Below are 22833 nucleotides of genomic sequence, written 5' to 3' on the forward strand. Positions count from 1 at the left end.
AGCCCAGGGCGCCTCTGATCGGCCGTTGGGGCTTTCTCCGCGCCCGTCCTCTGTGGTCCCGCTACACGGCTCACCAATCACTCGCATCTCAGACTCCCATTTCTGCAACAGGGCAGCCAGCGGCGCGGGTCCCCTTTCCCGCCCGCTCCCTCGACCGGCGGCGGGCGGCGAACAAAGGCGGCGAGAGGCGCGGGGCGCGCGGCCGGGGCTGGCGCGCGTCTCTCCGGCAGGAGGCGGCGGCGCCGCGCCCGAGCCTGCATTCCTCAGAAGCTCCCGGAGCCCGCGGGGCGACGTCACCCCCGGCTCCGCCCCCGTCCCTCCCCGAGCAAAGTAACTCTTGACTAACAGGAGCAGCCTCCGCTGAGCATGGAGAGCTGCCGCCGCGGCCGGCCGGCGACGCGGGCGACGCTTGCGCCCCTGAGGTAGTTTGGGGACCGCGAAGAAGGAAAAAGTGCCGGCGGGCGGCAGCGGACTTCCCGCCCTCATCCCGCGAGGCCCGGCCGGCACCTCGGTAGTGGATTTCGCGGCGATTCTCTGGGCAGCTCTTTGCAAAGCTGCTTGAAACTTCTCCCAAAGTCGACATGGATACGGCGGCGGCGGCGCTGCCTGTTTTTGTGGCGCTCTTGCTCCTCTCCCCTCGGTCTCCCCTGGGGTCGGCCCAAGGCCAGTTCTCCGCAGGTGAGTGGCCCGGAAGGTGGGCGTGGGAGCGGGAAGGGTTTCCGAATGCCAGACAAATGCCCCCGGCCCGGGGCTCGCGGGGGCTGAAGCCGGCTCTTCGCCAGGCCCGGGGGGGCAAGGATTCGGGGAAGCTTTGGCGGCCCAGGCGGGGGCACAGGGCAGAGAGAGAGATGTCCCCAGAGTTTGTGGTAGGTGGGACGCAGGGCACCGGGCTGGGCGCTACTTGGCGCAGGTAACTTTCATCTCCCGCGACCCATTGTTCCTCTCGGAGGCTCGCTCGGGGCCAAGGCTGGCAGGGCTGTCCGGGAGTGTGGGGAGATACTGCTTTTCTTGGGAAACTGGTAGCCTCCGCGTCCAGCGCACGCAGCACCACGCTGGGGAAGAGAGAAGGAAAAAGTAGTTACGACTCTGGGGACCGGCTACTCTGTTGCTCGTGGTGTGGGCTTGTTGCTGTCTGCCTCTAGAGCGTTTAAGAAAAAAAAAAAAAAAAAAAAAAAAGAATACCCCCCACCTCCCCCGGAAGCCATTGTCAGAAATGTGGAGACTGGAAGGGACTGACCTCCGCGCGCTTTGCCAGGTGCTTTTTGTCCCGGGAATAACCTCCCTTGACTATTGTCTAACTACTTCCCCGTCCCTCCCCCAGTCCCTTTCTCCTCCCCCAGTGTTGGCTGCTCCTGGTTTTGCCCTGTGGGTTAGGGCGCTGCGTGGAGTACGTTCCGTGTGTGTGCTGGCGGAGCCTGTAAGATGTTTTGAAATATGATTCTAAGGACCCACACCGAGCCGTCCTGGGCGGCGAGGTCTGGGTGCCGGACGGGGGTAGCCTGACCCTGGCTGTGGCAACCACTCCTCCATCGGAGGCGCGGCGAAGCTGACGCGGTGACCCCCGGAGCCCGCCTCGATGCTGGGGGCTGCGAGCGACAACCGGCTGAGCCCAGAGGGAGGGATGTGGTGTGGTCTTGCAGGTTGGCTCTTTGGGTTCTTGGTAAAGCCACTCAGAGAAGTCCGTGGAACCCCGTCTCTCCCAGTCCCGTCCTCTACGCTTCCAGTTTTGTTATCTTTTCTGTTAGTTGCTTCTTTCGTTCTCTCCTCTGGGGGCTCTGAAGTTTCACCTGGTGGATGCTGGGGAGCGGGCTCCCGGGCGCCTGTCTGCTGCTCGCCGGTCCTGACAACTTTTCTGGCCAGTTCACCCAGCTCAGCTTGGCTGGCAAGCGCATTTGCTGCCCTGGGTCTTGGTGCAGATGGAGACACATTGGTGGCCGAGGGGTGACGGAGAAGACCCGGCAAGTGACAGCCGCGCTCTTGGCTGAGGCTGCAGAATGCGGAGAACGAACTTACTTTGCGCTTGTTAATTTCTCTCCTTGTTGTGGCTGCCCTGCTTCCTGGAAATAAACTCAGATTGTTGTGATCCGGAGTAATGTTTATTTCCCTTACATCCCCCCACCTCCCCCGTAGAACGCCGTAAAAGGAGTTAGACCACAGATTCAGGTGGCAGTATGTGTTGTGCACTAAGGCATATTATGAAATGCAGCATGTAGAGGAAAAGCTGTGTATATTGGTGATGTATGCAGACGACAGATCTATGCAGTGAATGATCCGATGGCTTAATTTAATTCTTCTAGAGTAAGCATTACTGCTGAATGCATCTCTGACATATAATGCTGGTTGGTATTGGAACCATGCTTGATGGAAGTCATTATATGCAGGCAAGTTAGAGTGGGTATTGATTTCTGCACAGTGTTTGTCACTGCATTGAGAGCCTACGCTTCAAAAGGCATGTAGTTTGTTAATTGAAAGTTTGGATTCTACCAGTTGCGTGATTAGATTTACATGTATTCCAGAGTTGCAGCTACTAATGTCTCAACTGCTGATGGATATATTTTCAGCGGTAAAGAAACTTTTATATTTCTCCTTTCAAATGTTATTTATTTTTTAGCAAATACTAAACTCCCTCCAACAGAATGTGCAGATGAGCTTTTCTGAACCCTGGAGTTTAGGTATCTCTAGTGAACAATTGTGTTCTTAGATATCCCGTTCTAAGTAATTTTACCAAATATGCCTGCTTTGCTTTAGTAACAAAGCAAAACATTTGACTTTATGTTACGTTTAAGTAAGAGAATGTGCAGTCCTAATAAATGCAATTCTTGTAGAACTGTATCAAAAAATTTGCCATTCAGGATTTACATATATGCCCAGAAATGAGTGCTTTTTATTCCCCCTATTTAAAGTCAGATTGTGAATCTCCTTTTCATCATGAATTAAAAGTTTGTCTTGTAAACATTTTCATGTTCTGGTTATCCTAAGCCATTTGATATTCTACTGTCATCAGATTTTATGGTAGTCAGATTTGTTGCAAATACATAGATTCAGAGATTGAAGGTGTATACTTTCTTGCTGTTTTTTACTCTTAGATTCTACTTTAATGAACCGTTACTTCTTTTGAGAAATTTGAATAAAATGCTTTAAAAGTCTAAAACAAATATATATTCAGAACTTTAAAATATCCTATTAAATAGGTCTTTTAAATCACATCCATTAAGGCCAGTTACTACTTTTAGATATTATCATGTGGTTTCTAATGAAGTACACTTGAAAAGCAAATTTTGAAGTACTAAGGATTGTTGGATATGTCATATACTCATCCAGTGTGCTTTCTTTAAACCACAAATTTAATAATATTTTTATCACTGTGAGTTTTTCCTTAGCTTTTGGAATGAAAATGTAAAAATGCTACATGTTGCGTGGTGAGCCTCTTTAAAACCAGAACAGCCTGTAAATATCAACTTATGTTATTTTAGCTTAATCTTTCACTTAAAATGATACCAGTGAAATATCTGGGGAAACTGAGGCATAGAAGCACAAAGATGCACTGACATTCATGGGATTATGTAGCTGTTATCTCTTGATATTATAATGTAAGACAGTATTCTGTCCTGGGACTCAGATGCCTGACAAAACCAGTCACACAGAAGTTACTTGGAAACTCAGCTTTCTCATCTGTAAAATGGAGATAATAATATCTGACCTTTCTACCTGATTTTTATGAGGATGGTATGAAATAATTTATGTGAATTGGCACTATAAGTTGTTAAGTATTATGCAGCTCTCTGGGGTGTAGGTGTCATACATTAAGGTAACTAAGTGCCTTGGCTTTCGTCTCCTTTGCTTGCTCCCACACTTGCCTAGTGAGGATTGGCTGTTAGGAGTGTGTGTGTGTGTGTGTGTGTGTGTGTGTGTTTCCTCTGCCAGTCATTCATTTTAATCATTATTAAACGTAAATATCCTATTGGCCGGACTATAATTTTTTATCAGTATAGTGAGAGAAATTATTCTTGTTTTTTTTTTTTTTTTGCTTATCTCATGTAAATTGTTATTTGAGCTATATCTGTGGAAAAGTCATTATTAACATTCCTAGTATTCTAGCAATAGAAAAAATATATTTTTAGTCATTTGTTTAGCTGTTTGTTCAACTGTTGGTTATTCAGCTTTTTCATCAGAGTATGGAGAAAAAAATATGCAGCATTTTAGATGCAGTCTTATCAATGACCTAGAGAGGGACTATTGTGTCTCTAGTATGATGTGAGCCTGGAAATGCAGCTTAGGATCCTCCTCATTTGATCTGGTTCCTGGCATGTCATACTGTAAGTGTGCCCTCAGACTTGATCCCTTATGACCTTGCAGCTCATCTAAACAATGCCCCTTTCCTGGTGTCTGACTCCTTGATGTCTCTGTATGTGAAGTTAATTCCTCTCATACATACTACCTACTCGGAAAATATATCAGAAACAGCTTGTTTCAAGGTTTCCTTGCTGATTTTTTGGTTTTGATTGACCAGAATTGCTCCATCCCTCAGTTCATTAAAACTATAAATTCTAACAGTAGTAATGATATATAAGTGGACATTTCCAGGACTGCTTTTTCTCTCATTATTCTCCATATATCTGGCTCTCCTGATTTTCCTGGATTGCAAGATGTCGTTTTGTGTCTGGCCTACCCAGACGGGAAGAGGCAGGTCTGGCTGCTATGTGGGCTTGGCATGTGTGCTGCTGACAGCTCTTCTCTTTGTATTCATAAATGCGAATTTGAAAAATAAATCAACCCCTCTGCGGCTCTGCCCCTCTCCCACACTCCTTCCCACTCTTCTTTAGCAACAACAAAGCCCACATGCACATACACATCATAGTCTTTTTGTTCCCGCTAAATATCTTTTGGTGCCGGACATGTTCTTAAAAACCGGAACTATGATTCAACCACTACCCAGAGCGAATGCCAGTTTTCCCATCAAATCTCATATTTCTACCAGTAATGGTTTACTATACATTTTTATGGCCTTTAAAAAGCATTTAATTCGTGTGATATGGTCCTATATAGAGAACCTGTGTTGTTGCCTACCAGTGCTTTTGAAGTGCCATGATCTAGGTCCGCTCAAGGTGGTATTAAAAACAGTGTAAGTCATGCTAAATATGGATGTACTTATCAGAAGCATGGAAAATGCTGTCCTCATCTGCCCTGTGCTATTCCCATTTCCTCTACTTGCTCTTCATGGAGGGCAGGAAGAGGATTGCTGCACAACTGGGAGCAGGAAACATCAAGAGAGTTTACAGATTGTTCTTAAAGACAAAACAAAGAACACTAGGATTCTCTCTGTGTGTGTGTGTGCACGCGCCGTGTGCGGGCGTGTGTTTGATCTTTTACTTACTTTTCTAAAGAAGGAAAAAAGCACCTTATTTTTGATTTGTTTATTGGAGTCAGCCTTTGCCTTTGTCCAAACACATTCATTTCTTATTCTGTAGATGTAAAAATTTCCCTCTGTGTATTCCTCTCAGACTTTATCCTTTGATCATATGTATTTGTTTTGTGTTCCTTTATCAAATGGTGTTTCTCTTTCCCTAAAAAGGTTATAATTGCTTTTGAACATGACTTGTTTTTTCACCAAAACTCATGCTGTTTGTCACGGGTTACTGAACAATGATATCTTCCCAGTTCATGATGTCTTAAACTAGTATTTGATAACAAAGTAAGTCAGTCTGTCCATCAGGCTAATTTTAAGTTTAATTGAAGCCAGAAATAAAGTTGTAAATCCATGAAGTGATATTTTAATGTCTCTGAGTGTTTGTGCTTAGGTATCTCTGAATGGAAGAGAGACTTTCCTATTTGTAGGTGGGGACAGGACAAATTTGAGGACCATATTGCCTGTCATTTTGAGAACAGTGAGATAAGCATACAACTATGCTTTGGAAAATGGAAAAAATGAAAAAAAAAAAAAACCCATGTTTGAATCTTTGATGATCGGTGAGAACTCTGGAGGTAGTTTGTAAACTTTAGGCTGTGTTTTTATGAGCAACGCTCTTAAAGAAACTTCATTCCACACACAAGTTTTTCTTAGTTCCATGAAGATTCTGTTGAGAGAGGGTTGTTTATTTTCCTGAAGTGTTCTTATGGGAATTCTTTTTTATTTAATATTTTAGTAATAAAAACTGAACGTACGTAATTCAACTTAGTTTTGTGAGGTTTTGCAGAATGTTGAGGTTCTGGGAAAACAGTGGCCAGGGTGAAAGATCGTATCGATCCTGTCGTGGAACGTTGCCATTTCACCACTCTACTCTGCTTGGAGTTTTTTGGCATTCTCGGCTGTGTGTTGATAATCCATAAAAATTACGAGTGGCTTATTTTGTCACTTACAATTGTTTTAGGAGCAAATTAAGTAGTCCTGAATGAAATAATCCATGTTTCCACTTTATATGATTGTAGAGCTCTGTTAATAAAAATGATGAGCAGGGCAGTGCTGGCTGAATTTTTCTGCAGGTTAGTCATTCTAGGAATTATCTTCTTAAGAGGAATGCAGATAGAAATAAGGCCCAATAAGAGTGTCTGGGTGAGTTATTATTTGCATTTATTTTGCTGGGAAAGCTGAAAGATAAAAGAATGTATTTTGTAGATACACACACACACATCTTAATAGTGATAGAACTTCATTGTCCAAAGGTTCAGATGAGAAGGAAGCTAAGGACACCTACAGATGGAATCAAACTCCTGTACTCATATTTTGGAAAGAGAATTGAAAACAGATAATTACTTTGCCTATTTCATATATGAAAAAACTGAAATGGAAAAACGAACTATATAGTCTATAATATATTGTACTATACTTTTAATGAGAAAATAATAAACCTTCCTCTGGATTGGTATCTATTTATATAAATCCTTCCTAGTGCAGCCTGCTCCTTACCAGCTGCTTGCCAAAGGCCGATTCTCCAAACCCTATCCAGAGCAGCAGCTGACCAGCTACAGAAATTCCCCTAATCCTTGTTGGGTGGTGGGGTGACCTAGCAGCTGCTTCCTATGGCCACAACTCCTCGATGTGATTCGCCTTAGGTCATTCAACAAATTCAAGAGTAGAGAGGAAGCCTTTCTTATACCCTCACAGCCCACCTAGGGATTGGTGGCTGACTGCCTCATGGTCAATGGATTCATTAACTCCAAGGTGCCCTAGAATTTTGCTGCTTGAATTGTGGTCCATACACCAGCAACGTCAGTCTTGGGAACTTGTGATGATCTTGTGGTCACTTATCGGAGCTCTTCTCAGAGCTACTGACTCAGAATCTGTATTTTAATAAAATCCCCAGGTGATTTGCTTGAACACGTAATTTTGCAAAACACTGATTTAGGACAAAGAAAGCTCAGCTTGAAAAGATTTGTCACATGCACTTTACTGTATAATTGTAGGAGTATTGTGAAGGGATTAATTACAATATGAAACAAATTTCCCTGGAATCATATTTCTGATCAGTATTTTCTTAATTATAATTTAATGCCCTAGACATATCAAAACAACAGTACTGCTCACTTTTTTTTAAAAAAGAATACTCAGATGATTTTGAAAGAAGTATTTTCATAGGAGAATAAAAATAAGGCTAAATGGTTTTGACTATAAACGTGTTGTGTGAGGAATATTTAAAGGTAAAGATATTATCAAGGAACCAAACATAATATAGGCCAATAATTTTTATTTAGCATATTGATATGTTGATACAGGAAATGATATTCCCTCTGTAGTAATGGTAGAAGCAATTTCTTGTTTTATATTTCTCTTTTTCTTGTAAGTGTAATATAAGGATCTTTGTAATGAGGAGCTCATTTATGGGACAGTCAAATTTAATGAATGGGAGTTAGGTAGAATGCATTAAATATCACTGGCGTTCTTTTTACTATCTTTTGTGCTCATACTTAAGAACAGATTCTTGTCAGTTTTCTCAAGAGAAAAATTATGATGTAATAGACAGTGTACAGTATTCATGTCAAAACACAGTTTTACTCGCATTTTATAGCTTGCTTTAGCATTCTTTTAGAAAGTGAATTTTCCCAGAAGACCTAATTGCCTTCTTATTAATGAGGCTGTAAGTGTGTTTTGTTATCCATTTACTATTCTAAACGTGTCTACTTTGGCTGGCTGTTTTAACAGTGAAGTCTCTGATTAAATCACGACTGCTATATTTGTTTTTGCCATTCACTAGCGATTCAGAATATACTGGCATAATGACATGGTTATGGCAGAGACTAATGAAAAACAAGAAATATAAATTAATGTTAACGCATAATAGTTGGTTGTAGTATGCTATCAGGAGCAGGAGTTTGGGGCAAGGCACAGCAGAATTCTCTGCACGTTTGACAGGAAATGAGTCTCTTAACCTGTGTTGTTTGAAATACAAAATATAAAGTTGCTAGATTCATAAATAAGCTACAAATCAGTGATCTCCCCATTTACTTATTCTAGACACTGGCATTTAAAGGAAGAAGTTTAACCATACGTAGATAGATAAGTGCTTGAGTGGAGCTTAGTGATGGAGAAAAACCCAGAAAGGTACTTCCATACATCTTAAAGAGCTTTAGAGTCTGAAGAATCTGACTTGTTATATTTTCAATTTTACTACAAATTCTAGAGCTTTCTCTTTTTACTACTTCTGCCTTTATTCTTGTCAGCAGTAATTAGGTTCATTTATTCTCTCACACGGTGGAGAAGAGCAGTTGGAAAACAACAATAGGAACTGCCATGTGTTGAGTGCTGACGACCTGCCAAGCCTCATGGTCAATGTTTCACCTGAATTTACATCCTCAGTGAGAATCCTTGAAGATTGGAATCCTTTCCACTTTGCAGACTGAGGACTCAAGAGGTTAAGTAATAACTTGCCTCAGGTGACAATGTGAGGAACTACTGGAACCAAAATTCATTATCAAATATATACATATATGTAGCAGTTAGGCTTTTTTTTTTTTTTTTTTTTTTTTGGTTGCAGGCATTTTTGGTTTAGGCATTTTTTGGCAGGAAATGCAACTCAGACTGTTTACAACAAAAGAGGAATTTATTTTCTCTCCTAACTGATGATTCAGGTATAACTTGGCTTAGAGTTCACATAATTCCACTGGGGTATGACCTCTTTCTGCCCACTCAGCTTCCCTGTGGGGCATTCCAGGAGGTTCATTCTCAGGCTTCATATATAGCATGGTAGCTTTGGCAGCTTTCATACCACGAGATTCTTGGTTCAAGTCTGGTATGAAAATGTATACTTTATGTAGTGGTTGCACCTGCAAAGGCCCGAAAGTTCACTGATCAGATTCAGTGAATCAGAGGCTCCGGCTGAGGGGAAGTAAGTGCCCTCATTGGCTTAGTTCACAGAATTCTGGGTTCAGCTCTAGATCCTCACTGAGGTCACATGGACTGATGGGGGCACTGTGGATCAAACCATCAGTTATCAACAGATACAGGGATGGGTTCTGGAAATAGCACCAAACTACAGTGTGGTTGCTCAAGATGGAATTATATGAGGCATCAGAAGTAAAAGCAAAGAAAGTGGGGTGCATCTTTTGAGGGGGAGGAGAGTATATGGTGAGGAAAAGACAGTTGCATCAGATGTTTCCTAGCTCTGGATCACTAAGTAGTAATGTTAAGAAGACATGGTGGCCTAAGCTGTAGTCTCTAAGGGGAAGAGGGTGGGGTAGGTAGAAGGGAAAGAGGTACTTTGCACCTGGCAGTTTTGTGTGCCTTGCAGATCAGCAGTTCATAATTTTCAAAGTGTTTCTTTTTCGTTTATCTTCTAAGCCATGCTTTAAAGCATGAATTTTATTGTTTTCATTATTTTATTTTCTTTGCCTCAGTATTGAATAAATCAACATTAAAAATACACAGAATTTTAAGTGCTGAAAGGGACTTTAGACATTAATGCCCCTTCATTTGATATCACTTGTCCAAAGTCCTACAGCTTGGAAGAACTTAGCTTAAATTCAAGATTTTTTTTTTTAGGATTTATTTATTTATTTATTTTAGAGAGAAAGAGTGAGTGCAGTGGGGAGGGCCAGGTGAGAGGGAGAGAGAGAGAGAGAATCTTGAGCAGACCCCATACTGAGTGCAGAGCCTGACGTAGGGCTCGATCTCAGGACCCTCAGGGTATGACCTGAATTGAAATCAAGAATTGGACACTTAACCGACTAAGCCACCCAGGCGCTCCTCAGATTCAACACTTTTATTTTTAGGTCACCATTGTCGCCAACATATACATTGTTTTGCTTAATGGTAATTTATATAGGTGGTTAATTATTTAGAATTTTCTTTAATTATTTTGGTTTATATTTTAAAGTTCTAAAACAATGTTTCCAAAAGCAAAGCAGACTTAATAATTGGCTTTAATTAAAATTTTAGTCCAAATATGAGGTGATAATAATTAATATGTCTGTGAATAAGAGAGACCATTTTAGATAACTGCTTGGTTTTCAGTTATCCTATATATTCTACATATGTACATGAATAGGTATTTGCATGCATGCATTTGTTTATTTTTAATAGAAGCCAGAGGGTAAGCTAACCTCTGATAAATGATGCTAATTGGCATAGAGAAATAGAACCTGGTTACCCTTCACTTTGGAAACTAATTTTGAAAAAAACTCAAGAGGCAAAGGTGAACTTGTTTATAATTTGGATCTTCTCACCTCTGCTGCCTAACTTTCTAATGCATATCTGCACAACATGGGGTATTCAAGAGTTGCTATATGATAATTAGGGTACTAGATAATGAATGAAATGTAGGGAAGTAGCAGCTGTTTGCCCAGCCTCGCCCACTTACAAGGAAAGATTTATCCAGTCTGTGTTAGATACATGCCCATGCTGGTGGCCTAAACCTGAATGTGACTGAAGACCATGGGCTCAAACGCGGTTGTGTTGGTTTAGACCAGAGTATTATCCCCAGGCACTTCTATGGCTGGTAATGGCCCTGCTCTGGCCAGAGCAGCTGTCCTGGCAACGCAGGGGTGAAGACAGTGGTTGTGGAAGATTTATTGACTAGAGCATGCTTCTTTCTGTCACTGGAGGCTTCTGTTCACACACCTTTGAGTGTTATCTTAAATAAGTTACTGAATTATTATTTTTCCCCTGTGTATTGCCTGCTTTTTCTGTGACTTTTTTTTAACCCCTTATTTATATTCTTATCGAGTGTGATTGTGATTCCTTGAATGATAACTTTTGTAAGTTTGCCTAACAACCTGGCAGGTTGAGGCAGAGTGCTATCTAGGGTTGGCCCATTATTGCCCCTTTATCTAAACTGACATTTAAATACTTAGGTAATATATGAGGTCAAAAGGTTGGCAGCGACCAGCTTCAGATAGAGCAAAAGGTTCTTTTAGAGAGCTACGTAGGAGTCCATTCAGTGCATAGAGCATCGGGCTTGCTATGACCTATGCCAGTCTTAATTTTGTTACTTTCTGGCACTGAGATCTGGAGGAAATTCCTTTCTGCTGAATCCTTAATTTCCTTATCATTAAAATAGGAATATTACAATGAAGAGTGATTATAATATCTTCTCCAGTTACTCAATAGGACAATTATGAATAATATTTTCTCTGGTTACTCAATAGGACAATTTTGAAAGGTAAAATTGAAATATATGTGAAAGTATTTTTTAAATTGTAAACTACCATAAAATACAATTTATTTTGGGGGAGTAGAAATTTTGATAAATTGTCACGGAAGGCAAAAATAATATGCTGAACAATGGAAATGAAACCAATAGGTGCTTTGTATATTTGCAGTTATACATTGCATATTTGTTTGCATATCTAAGGCTTGGGGAAAGTGGTATAATAAGGAAGTTGGTATGGTTCTTGTGAACACTGAAAAAATTTGTCATTATGTATCATACAATGAACCCCCCAGATTCATTTTCACCCATATACTTATTTTGTCTATATATAAGTCAACTTTACTCTGATGCTACCAAATAGTATTTGTATTTTCTTCCAATGTGTCAGTAAAGATTACATGATTATGGAATATTTTTATTGAAAAAATTTTAACCAAATGTTTTAAGGGCTGTAATCATATACAGCAAGTTTAATGTACAGAATAGTTTTTCCTTTTTGTATTTTCATCAAGAATTAGAAAATCCTTTTGATATCTGAACTGGTGTGCTTGGCTGGCGAGAGCATGATTTAGATAAGGTTTGTATGTCTCTTTGTTGTTGTTGTTGTTCCAGATGTAGGTCTGTTCTTTGTTTTTTTAATTATTATTTTTTATTATGTTATGTTAGTCACCATCCCATACATCATTAGCTTTTGATGTAGTGTTCCAGGATTGGTTTGTATGTCTTTATTTATTTATTTAAGAATTTTGTTTATTTATTTGAGAGAGAGAGAGAGCGAGCAGGAGAGGGAAAAAGGTCAGAGGGAAAAGCAGACTCCCCATGGAGCTGGGATCCCAATGCGGGACTTGATCCTGGGACTCTGGGATCTTGACCTGAGCTAAAGGCAGTCGCTTAACCAACTGAGCCACCCAGGCGCCCTGTATGTCTTTATTTAATTCTTCCACTCTGCATATTTTTGAACATTTGCTAAGTGTCAATGCTGTGTCAGGTCTTGCGTATGCTGGCAAGCAAGCCAGGCGTGGTCCTTGAACTTTGGCAATATATGTGACTTTTATGACTATTAAGGAGTGGTAATCTTTGCATAGCTTCACATCTAGCGATGCATGGGTGAAGCCTGGGGCTGTTCAGTAACTGACCATACCGCTGCCCTGTGGCTTGGCAAATCTCAAAGTGCACGCTGTCTCTCACAATTTGCTGGTTTGCTTTAGATATTGCCTGGGAGAATCCAGTGTGTCAGCAATCTTTCCATATCCTTGAGTCTACACACAAAAAGCTAGAAGCCTACCAAAAGAGCATTATGCAAAAATTTGCTGCAATGATAATAAAATTCCATGAAGTGGAATTTCCCAAAAGTTGAGTAATCGGAAGTGTAAGCAAGTGTAAACAAGTTGGGCAGAGGAGAGGGCACATTTGTTTTTCTAGAGGCTCACAGTCACTCATTTATTCTCCCTCTGGGAACTTGAGCAGGAAGGTTGTTGGAGGGCAGCCTCATCTAGGTTGTATGTAAGTGTACATTCACAGCGTTCTGATGCAGAGGCCCTGGTTGGTTGGCTGCAGATTCATATTTGCTGCGACGTACAGCTGTTTATCAACTGCTCACTAGTCTCTGATTAGCCTTCTCTCTGCTGCTGCTTCAGGGAAGCTCATTGTCCCAAGGAGTGGGCAGACCCTGGGGAGGGAGGCCAGAGGCTGGCAGAGAGGGCTGGAGGCCCAGAATCAGTGGGCTGAGATAATCCCCAGACTGTCTCTGCACCTGCATCCTGGAAGAGTCAAATTCAATTCCTAGTGCTTTAGTCATTCATTTTGGAGGGGGCAACAGTATTGTCATTTAAATATACCTGTTGCTTTACCAGGAAATGGGGATTTTGAACCTCTGTATTAGAAGAGGCCCAAATGACCTGCAGTGTGTGAATGAAGGAGATAGGTAATTTTGGATATGTACACTTTTCTAAGGAAAAGTAATCCCAAATTCAATAGGCCCAAGCTTCAAAAATTAGAATTTAGAAGATCTATTTTATTTTTAAGAATCTGTTTTTGTAAGTAATCTCTATACTTAACATGGGGCTCAAACCCACAACCCCGAGATCAAGAGTCACATGCTCCACCAGCTAAACTAGCCAGGAGCCCCAGATTTAGAAAACTTATTTTAATTTAGTTGAGTCAGTAACATTTTGTGCCTATTTTACATTTACACAAGGGGGAGTGGAATGCTTATCTCCACTTGCAAAATATATAGCATAATGTTTACGATCACAGACTTTGGAACCTGATTGTGCTTGAGTGTGCATTCTGGTTCTAATATTTTCTTGCTATGGGACCTAACCATGTTCCTTTAGTTTCCACACCACATCTGTGAAATGGGGATAATATCAGTAACCTACCTGTCTTGGATGTTGGGTTTAGTTTTTTTTTTTTTTTTTTTTTTGGAAGAATATTGAGTTAAAGTGCTTTGAAGAGTGCCCGACACATTAATAAATCATTCACTTCAGCTTGTGTTACCATCATCCTAATGAGTGGACTAAATTAACCCATGTTTGCACAATATCCTATCCCAGGCTGTTATCTTTAAAAACAATTGTAATATCTTTTACTTTAAAATAAAACCAACATAGGGGTGCGTGGGTGGCTCAGTAGTTAAGCATCTGCCTTTGGCTCGGGTCGTGATCCCAGAGTCCTGGGATCGAGCCCCACATAGGGCTTCCTGCTCCTCAAGGAATCTGCTTCTCCCTCTCCCTCTGCCTGTCACTCCCCCTGCTTGAGCTCGCTCGCTTGCTTGCTCTCTGTCAAATAAATAAATAAAATCCTTAAAAAAAAAAAAACAAAACCCAACATAGGGGTGCCTGGGTGGCTCAGTAGTTAAGCATCTGCCTTTGGCTCAGGTCATCATCCCAGGATCCTGGGATCCAGCCCTGCATCAGGCTCCCTGCTCCGGGGAAGCCTGCTTCTCCCTTTCCCAGTCCCCTGCTTGTGTTCCCTCTCTCTCTGTGTCTTTCTCTGTCAAATAAATAAATAAAATCTTAAAAAAAAAAAAAAAAACCAGCGGACAGTAGACAATAGGCTACCTGAAACAACTCAGTATACTCATTAACAAAGACCAAAGCAAACATTAGGAAGAGTATCATCCAATGTTTATTTATGAAAACAAGTGGCAAATTTATACTGATTCCTAAAGAACCAAAATCTTAGGATAAATGACCAATAAACCGAAACAAAAACAAAAAACCACAAATAAACAAAACCCAAATCTATATATGTAGAGTGAGAGTACCAGAAGCATTAACTTTTGGGTATAAATACCTCAGAAATCTTTGCAAGATGCATTTAGCATTTCTTACCCACGTTGGAGAAGGTGGGAAAATTGGTGCATTCCAGAAACAAGCATGTTTACTGCCTGGACAAATTCAATCTCAGATAAAAATACAAAATTCTAATTTGGGAATACGATTAAAACCGGCATTTGAGCAGGCAGTTGAGCAGTGAAATCTCTGCCACTTACAAGAAGTGTCCATCCCAGTGATACTATTGTCCAATCTAGGACCAGCACTCAGATTTAGAAATGAGATAATAGGTAATAGCAGAAGATAAAGAGATGCTTCTTTAGTTCCTAAAGAATGTTGTTTCTCCAAGGGTTATGGAATGAGAAAAAGGTATCTGTACTGTGCCATTTGCATTTAACGCTGGCTGAGTAAATGAATTACTAGTATTAGACCGTCTATGTCCCTGTGAATTCTAGATAACGTTTTTGTTTTCCTTGGGAAGTTTGCTCTTGATATTTAATCTTCTCAGCTCAGGTAGTTTCAGATCCATTTAAACCCCAAGACTTTTTCAAGCCACTGTCAACAGGGAAAAGCCATTTTAGAATCCTGGCATATGGCTGGAGGGTCTGCCTAAACTTTTGATAATTGTTAGCTCTGTTACAGAGTTGCTCTGCGGCCAGTCATTGTAGAGGAAATCCTCTCTAAACTGCAACAAGGATTTTATGTTCCACTCAAGCTTTAGATTTCTTATTTTCTCACTTCCTTACTGTACCTCTTCTAGCTTTAATTGAAATAAACCTCCTTTTTCCTTGAGTTATACTGATGAAAATGTTTGCTCTCCAGAAATAATAAAAAAATTCCTGTCAACTTTCTTATCAGAGAAGCTCTTTGCTCTGCAGGTTTGAATCTCGCTGACGTACATACTTCTATAATATTCAGTTTACCGTAATAATGTTATTTTGTATATTGACTGGATGTTCCTACTAACATAGGTCTTTGTGATTATGGTGGCAGAAGGTGTTTTTATAAGCTCCTCTCCATTTAAAAAGTTACTTAAGATGTTGTCATTTTCATTTTATTTTATTTATTTATTTTTAGATTTTATTTATTTATTTGACAGACAGAGATCACAAGTAGGCAGAGAAGCAGGCAGAGAGAGGAGGAAGCAGGCTCCCTGCTGAGCACAGAGTCCGATGCGATGCCGGGCTCGATCCCAGGACCCTGGGATCATGACCTGAGCCTAAGGCAGAGGCTTTAACCCACTGAGCCACCCAGGCGCCAAGATGTTGTCATTTTGATGCAACATTTGACCAAGTTCATAGTCTTAATAGAAAGGAGCATAAAAAAGCAACAAAACAAACTCTTGTAGCATATGTAAACTTAAATATGGAACCATTCAAAAAGGGGCTGTATAGTGGACTGCCTGTTTTGTGCTCTGGAATCATGACCCAGCCGTTATTTGGAAAGCAGACTGGTTCTTATATACGTCACAACATGTACCTAAAGGGTATTGAATTGGAAAAAGATTAAGAATGGCAGATCTATGTATGGAATGGAAACAGTATATAGCAGACAGTACTTAAATATAATGTATATAGGACTTGGGGTGCCTGGCTGGCTGGTAGAGAATGCAGTTCTTGATTTCAGGGTCCTGAGTTCGAGTCCCATGCTGAGAGTAGAGCCTATTGGGGAAAAAAAAAAAAAAAAGAAAAACCAATATATGTGAAACATAGGAACTGTAAATTCTAACCAGTGTGGTTTAGACTGGCCTTCTTGTCTTTTGGCATGAGGAAGTTGGAGAAGCCCATAACTGGGGAATCTTAGAGCAGATATATCAGAAGGACCCAGGTGCTTTGACTTCTTGCTTAGATTTTGCAAAGTAGGTTTCTGACTCATTCTTATTAGGAAGACAGATCCCAGGTGAGGACTGAGAATTTTTTTGAGGGCTGTTGTTCACTTCTTTAGCTTAGGTACGGGAATCTATAGGAAAAGGCTCTGGATTTCCCACAGTTACCTTGGCGATCACTTAACATACCATTTAAGATCTTTCCAGGTCTCTCAGCAATTTGCTCACAGTTTGGAGTCAGGATACCTCTAGAAAGTGGCACTTCATCCACCCCATCACTCATTCATAATTACACCACAACTTCCGCAGTTGCAGCACATTTTAGAAGAGCATAGGGGCACCTCTCTGGCTCAGTCCATGGAGTATGTGACTCTCAATCTTGGGGTCGTGAGTTTGAGCCCCATGTTGGCTATAGAGATTACTTGAAAAAAGTAAAAATAAAAACAATAGTTTTCAGAGTGCCTGGCTGGCTCAGTCAGAAAAGTGTGCAACTCTTGATCTTGGGGTTGTGAGTTCAAGCCCCACATTGGGTGTAGAGATTATATAAATAAAATATATAATACATACAAAATACATATATAAATAAAATAAATAAATAAATATATAGACCAAAAAAAGCATGTAATTTTAGTATCTCATGTTGTTGCAGCACCTGGGTGACTCAGTCGGTTAAGCATCCAACTCTGGATTTTGGCTCAGGTCATGATCTCAGGGTCATGAGATTGAGCCCCGAGTGGGGCTCAATGCTGGCTGGGCATGTAGTCTGCTTAAGATTCTCTCTTTCTCCCTTCCCCTTTGTGCCCCACCCTCCCCCCACTAGCTGTGCCCTCTTTCTTTAAAAAAACAAAGTATCTCATGTTGCTTGAAATATGGTCAAATAAAGGGTAGGAGAGAATGGAAGTCAGGGTGTCCTACCAGCAGTTACTTATTCAGGTACCATGCCTTGAAAGCAGTTAAGAGAATTCTTTTGAGGTGGAGACTTATTATTGTTAACACTCCCATTAATTGTTGGAATTAGAGCTATATCAAGCATTGCCTTTTTTTAAGTTTATTTTTTTATAGAGTCACGTGCTCTTCCAGGTGAGCCAGCCAGATACCCCTCAAGTATTGTCTTTTATGTGAACAATAAGAAAAATGATATTATTTATTCTGTGCATTATGGCAGTGGACTTCAGCACTATATGACAGCTTCTTGAATATAACATCCTTATGAGCTTGTGATACCAGTCTAAATTATCAGCATATTCTTTTTTGGCAGTGCCATGTTTGGGACAGATGACATTGATTTGTGCATTCATATGATTGATTAGGATCTCTATTAGAGAGACTGGTGAGCTAGTGGCTTCTTCATTCAATAGGATATATATGGCAGAGCTTGTCTCATTTCATGTTAATTAAGTTTACCAAATATTGAATTATTGTCCATTTTTGTGCCAGGCAGTGTGTTTGGCAAAGAGGGCAAAAAATGAAAAACTTGACCAAGTCCCTGCACTCAAGGACCTCACAGACTATTTGGAGGATCTGGAAATAAATAAGTTATAATTCAGAGTGGGAAGTACAATGAGAAAGTACCATCTGGATATGGGGAAAGGACAGTCACTCACTGCTGATCAGTTAGGCTCTTCTGGATCAGAAGGTAATCAATGGCAAATGCTCAAGAACAATGGCCATATTATGCTCATGGAAAACTGGGGAAATAATAGTGATGATGGTAAATGCTTAAAGTGGGATAAAAAAAAACAACAACCCCACATTCAGGTTTTAGCATTTGCCAATTTCCATGGTTGTGAATGCTACCACTATAGCTGATATCAAATACCAATGTGAGTGACATCAATGAACACAGAGTTGAGAAGAGATGAGTAGTAGCACACCTTTATACAGTGTTTGCACCATGCAAATACAGGAGAAGTAAATAACTTCAAGAACATAAAGATAATATAATAATAGTAAAATGTAAAATATTTGGGAAATTATGTATTTTGAGTTAATACAGCTGTTTTAAGTATAATTTATTCAACTGTAAGTTGAGATAATTTTTGAAAATGGCTGTTGAATAATAACTGGATGACAGAGTTGCTGGAAATTTTAATAGTTGATGGTAAGGAGCTGGTATGGGCTGGCTCTAGCACCCACTCAGTGCATTATAATCTTGGATATGGGTCAGATGGGTATAGTGAGTGTGAATCCTCTAACTATGAGGCTTTTCGGTAACAGTCTCCCAGTAAAGCAGAATTTAGTGTGAGAAAGACTAGTTCACATTGAAACGTATTGGTGAGGATTTAGTTTCTAACAAGGCCTAGGTTCATAGAGAGGAAATGCTGAGGTCAGAAGGCTTTGGAAGCCATCTGCTATGGCATCTACTCTCAGGAAAAAGTCCTAGGAAGACTTTTGTCTGTTGAATTGAAGTTTTCTCACTGCACAGGGTTAGTATCTTTGGTCATGAGTGTTGGTGTGAGTAGTCACTCTCCTTAAGGACTGTTAACTTAGAGCCCTGCTAATTATACTTAAGTCAGTTTTAAAATGCTTTTGAATTATGTACATTTTCATGCTAAGCACCATCTTTTCCAGAATATTACATAGTAGGTGGTGGGTTTCCAACCAATAGAGCTTTAAAATTATTATACATATCACGGTGGCAGACAAAAGCACCCAACATTTAAGTTACTCAGAAATATGTGAAGAATAAACATGCCAGTGAGTGAATGGATTTGCATCCCAGTGTGCTTTACATTGTTTCTTTGATGGGCTTTTTTTGATGTATATGAAATTTATAGCTACAAAACCTGCATTTTTTTATATAAGGCATATATTTCTTTTTTTTTTTTTTAAGATTTTATTTATTTATTTGACAGAGACCACAAGTAGGCAGAGAGGAAGGCAGAGAAGAGGAAGCAGGGAGCAGAGAGCCCTATGTGGGGCTCGATCCCAGGACCCCAGGATCATGACCTGAGCTGAAGTCAGAGGCTTTAACCCACTGAGCCACCCAGGCTCCCCAAGGCATATATTTCTTAAATGTATTTGAGTTCTTTTTTTTTTTTTTTTTTAAGATTTTATTTATTTGACAGAGAGATCACAAGTAGGCAGAGAAGCAGGCAGAGAGAGAGGGGGAAGCAGGCTCCTCACCGAGTAGAGAGCCGGATGCGGGGCTCGATCCCAGGACCCTGGGATCATGACCTGAGCCGAAGGCAGAGGCTTAACCCACTGAGCCATGCAGGCGCCCCTGTATTTGAGTTGTTGATTTAATGATCTTTTGTTGTTATTTCTCACTGAATTATTAATTGTTTCCAAAGTTACTTCTGAAACAATTTTGCTTATCTAAAATTCTTCTTCACCTTTTAATCTCTCCCAGTGTCACATACAAGTGGAATGTTGTTTTAACACATGCTCTTAAATTTATTTCCGTAAGACAAGAGTATTTCATGTTCTAAAAAATGTCATAGGGGCACCTGGGTGGCTTAGTGGGTTAAAGCCTCTGCCTTCGGCTCAGGTTGTGATCTCAAAGTCCTGGGATCGAGCCCCGCATCCCGCTCTCTGCTCAGCAGGGAGTCTGCTTCCACCTCTCTCCCTCAGCCTGCCTCTCTGTCTACCTGTGATCTCTGTTTGTCAAATAAATAAATAAAATCTTAAAAAAAAAAGTCATATAAGTTAATCCTTTGGTGCTAAATGAAAATTCTTGTGTCCTGTATGCTTTTGTTAAGCTCTGCCCATAAAGAAGTTGGTGTCTAAAAATTAGATATTCATACTTAGGGAGTATATTGTAAGCTATTTTGTGAAATTGGCAGATTGTATATGTTGTGTATGTATGTTTGTTTGTTTTTGGTAGGAAGGGGTGTGTGTGTGTAAGTGTGTGTGAATTAAGTTTAGTAATCTAATGACAAAGTGCTGCAAGGCTCTCAGGTAACTTATTTTGGCAAAATGCTTTTCTCTCTGCATGACTTTTCTCTGTGTATCTTACATAAAATCTTTCATCTCATATTTGGAAAAAAATCTTTCCTCCTTCACATAAGGACAATTTTAAGAATTTGGAAGCATTCCAGACTATGATTTAAAACTAGATTTCATAAAAATTTTTTCTCATTTGTTCAAAACAAAATACGGATTTTAATTCTTTTTTTTTTTTTCTTAAAGATTTTATTTATTTATTTGACAGGTAGAGAGATCACAAGTAGGCAGAGAGGCAGGTAGAGGGAGACGGGGAAGCAGGCTCCCCACTGAGCAAAGAGCTGGATGTGGGGTTTGATCCCAGGACCCTGAGATCATGACCTGAGCCGAAGGTAGAGGCTTAACCCACTGAGCCACCCAGGCGCCCCCGGATTTTAATTCTTAATTAGTGGTCTCTCTTCCTTGAAGAAACCAAATGGGAAAAGAGATAGAGACAAATGCTATTTAGTATTATTAATAAAGTTGTAGTACTGATTTGGCTGGACGTTTTATTTTTCTGCATTTAAACATGATTATAGGAAAGAGGCATATGTTAATATAAACTCTTAGGGACTTACTTTACAATGAATTCCTACTGTATGACTGGGATCAGTAAATATTAAATTCAGTCTCTTTCTTTTTTGCCTATAATACTATAGCTATTAATTGATATTCAGAATGGTGACTGAATTAGCTAAGCATAATAGGAGATTTAATTATGTTAGGTATACTGTAGTAATTCATAAGTCTGGAAAGCTTACCAATAGTGGCCACAGTGGCTGAAGTGAAAGTAGCTCCACTCCTCCCCCACGCCCCCATTTCTGAGGTAATCAAATGATTATTACATTATCTAGGACAAACCATTTTATAGGATTTGTTTTTAATAGACAACTTCTCCTTAGTATTACTTTCTGTGGCAGCACTGTTCAGGGCCTGATGAAGATCTATAATTTGTTTCTCACTGTCTTAAACACTTCTTCTTCTTTTCCTTTTTTTTTTTTTTTTTTTTTTTTAAGAGAGGGAGGGGAGGGAAGGGCAGAAGGAGAGGGAGAGAGAGAATCTTAAGCAGGCTCCACACCCAGCGTGGAGCCCCATGTGGGGATGGACGTGGGGCTTGATCTCACAATGCTGAGATCATGCATGACCTAAGCCAAAATCAAGAGTCCCATGCTTAACTGTCTGAGCTACTCAGGCACCCTTTGCTAGCTGCTTTTTTTGTTGAAGCCTGATGATATGACAACAATGTGTGGGCGTTAGGATTTTACCTGATACTGTGTCAGAACCTGGATCCATTGGTGTACATTTTTCTGGGCTCTTTACATGTCTTTTCTAGACTGTCATTTCAAGGGAGAAAAAAAAATCTTTCTTTAATGTTTAGGGCCTTAACCTATAGTGACATTAAATTCCAAAAATATTACTTTCAGTAGCTAAAATTTTGGTGTTTACTGGGTCTAGCACTGGGCTAAGTACTTTATAAGGATCAGTTCAGTATTTTCAAACTGCATGTAACCACCCATTTTGTGGGTATGGAATTCAGTTCTATAAGTAGCAGCCACTTTAAAAAACAAACAAACAAACATGAAATAGAAGAGGTTATAACAACAATAATAAAAATAGGCATGCATACCATGGAGGAAGTATTATTTCATGGAACTTTGGTTTTAATTAAGTAGATTTATATATCTTTTTCTCTGTGTACTGAGTCACAGCGTGAAATGAATTTCTCACTGTGGGTCTTGCCAAAAAAGCGGGAAAGCACCACAGTTTTTCATATAATGGTCACAATAATCCTGTGAAGTAACCCAGGGCAGGCGGTGTGTGCAGGGTCACACAATTTATAAACTCTGTTGTGGCACTTTTGGTGTACTCTAAAGAACGCAGATTTGCCCAATTTGGTGAATGAGTGATTTAATTTACCTGGGTCTGTTTCCTTATCCTCAGTTTGGGGATGATGCAACTACCACACTCACTATTTAGAGGATTTTAAGAATCAAATAAGGTAATTTATGTGAATATGCTTTCCACCTTCAATGATCTGTACAAATGTAAGTTATTATTATAATGACTCACTGTTCGGCTCTTCAAATACTAATTGAGTCCCAGGTTTGACTAGAGATTGAATTAAGTATCTTTTGTTGAAGTATTTTTCGGGGGGCACCTGGCTGGCTCAGGCTGTAAAGCGTGTGACCCTTGATTTGGGGTTGTGAGTTCAAACCCCATGCTG

At 40.3% G+C, this 22833-nt stretch overlaps 1 protein-coding gene across 2 annotated transcripts in view; it reads left to right on the top strand.

Moving 5' to 3' along the window:
* Window positions 1-323: 323 nt before the first annotated feature.
* The window catches only part of PTPRK (protein tyrosine phosphatase receptor type K), a 568933-nt gene continuing 546423 nt past the window's right edge, over window positions 324-22833 (top strand). For both annotated transcript variants that reach the window (XM_080807221.1, XM_080807222.1), the window contains exon 1: window positions 324-678. In XM_080807221.1, coding sequence (XP_080663347.1) covers window positions 582-678 — 97 coding nt within the window. In that variant the 5' untranslated portion in view covers window positions 324-581. The remainder of the gene's footprint in view (window positions 679-22833) is intronic.

This window comes from Martes martes (assembly GCF_963455335.1).
Source record: "Martes martes genome assembly, chromosome: 6".
In the NCBI taxonomy this organism is placed as follows: Eukaryota; Metazoa; Chordata; class Mammalia; order Carnivora; family Mustelidae; genus Martes; species Martes martes.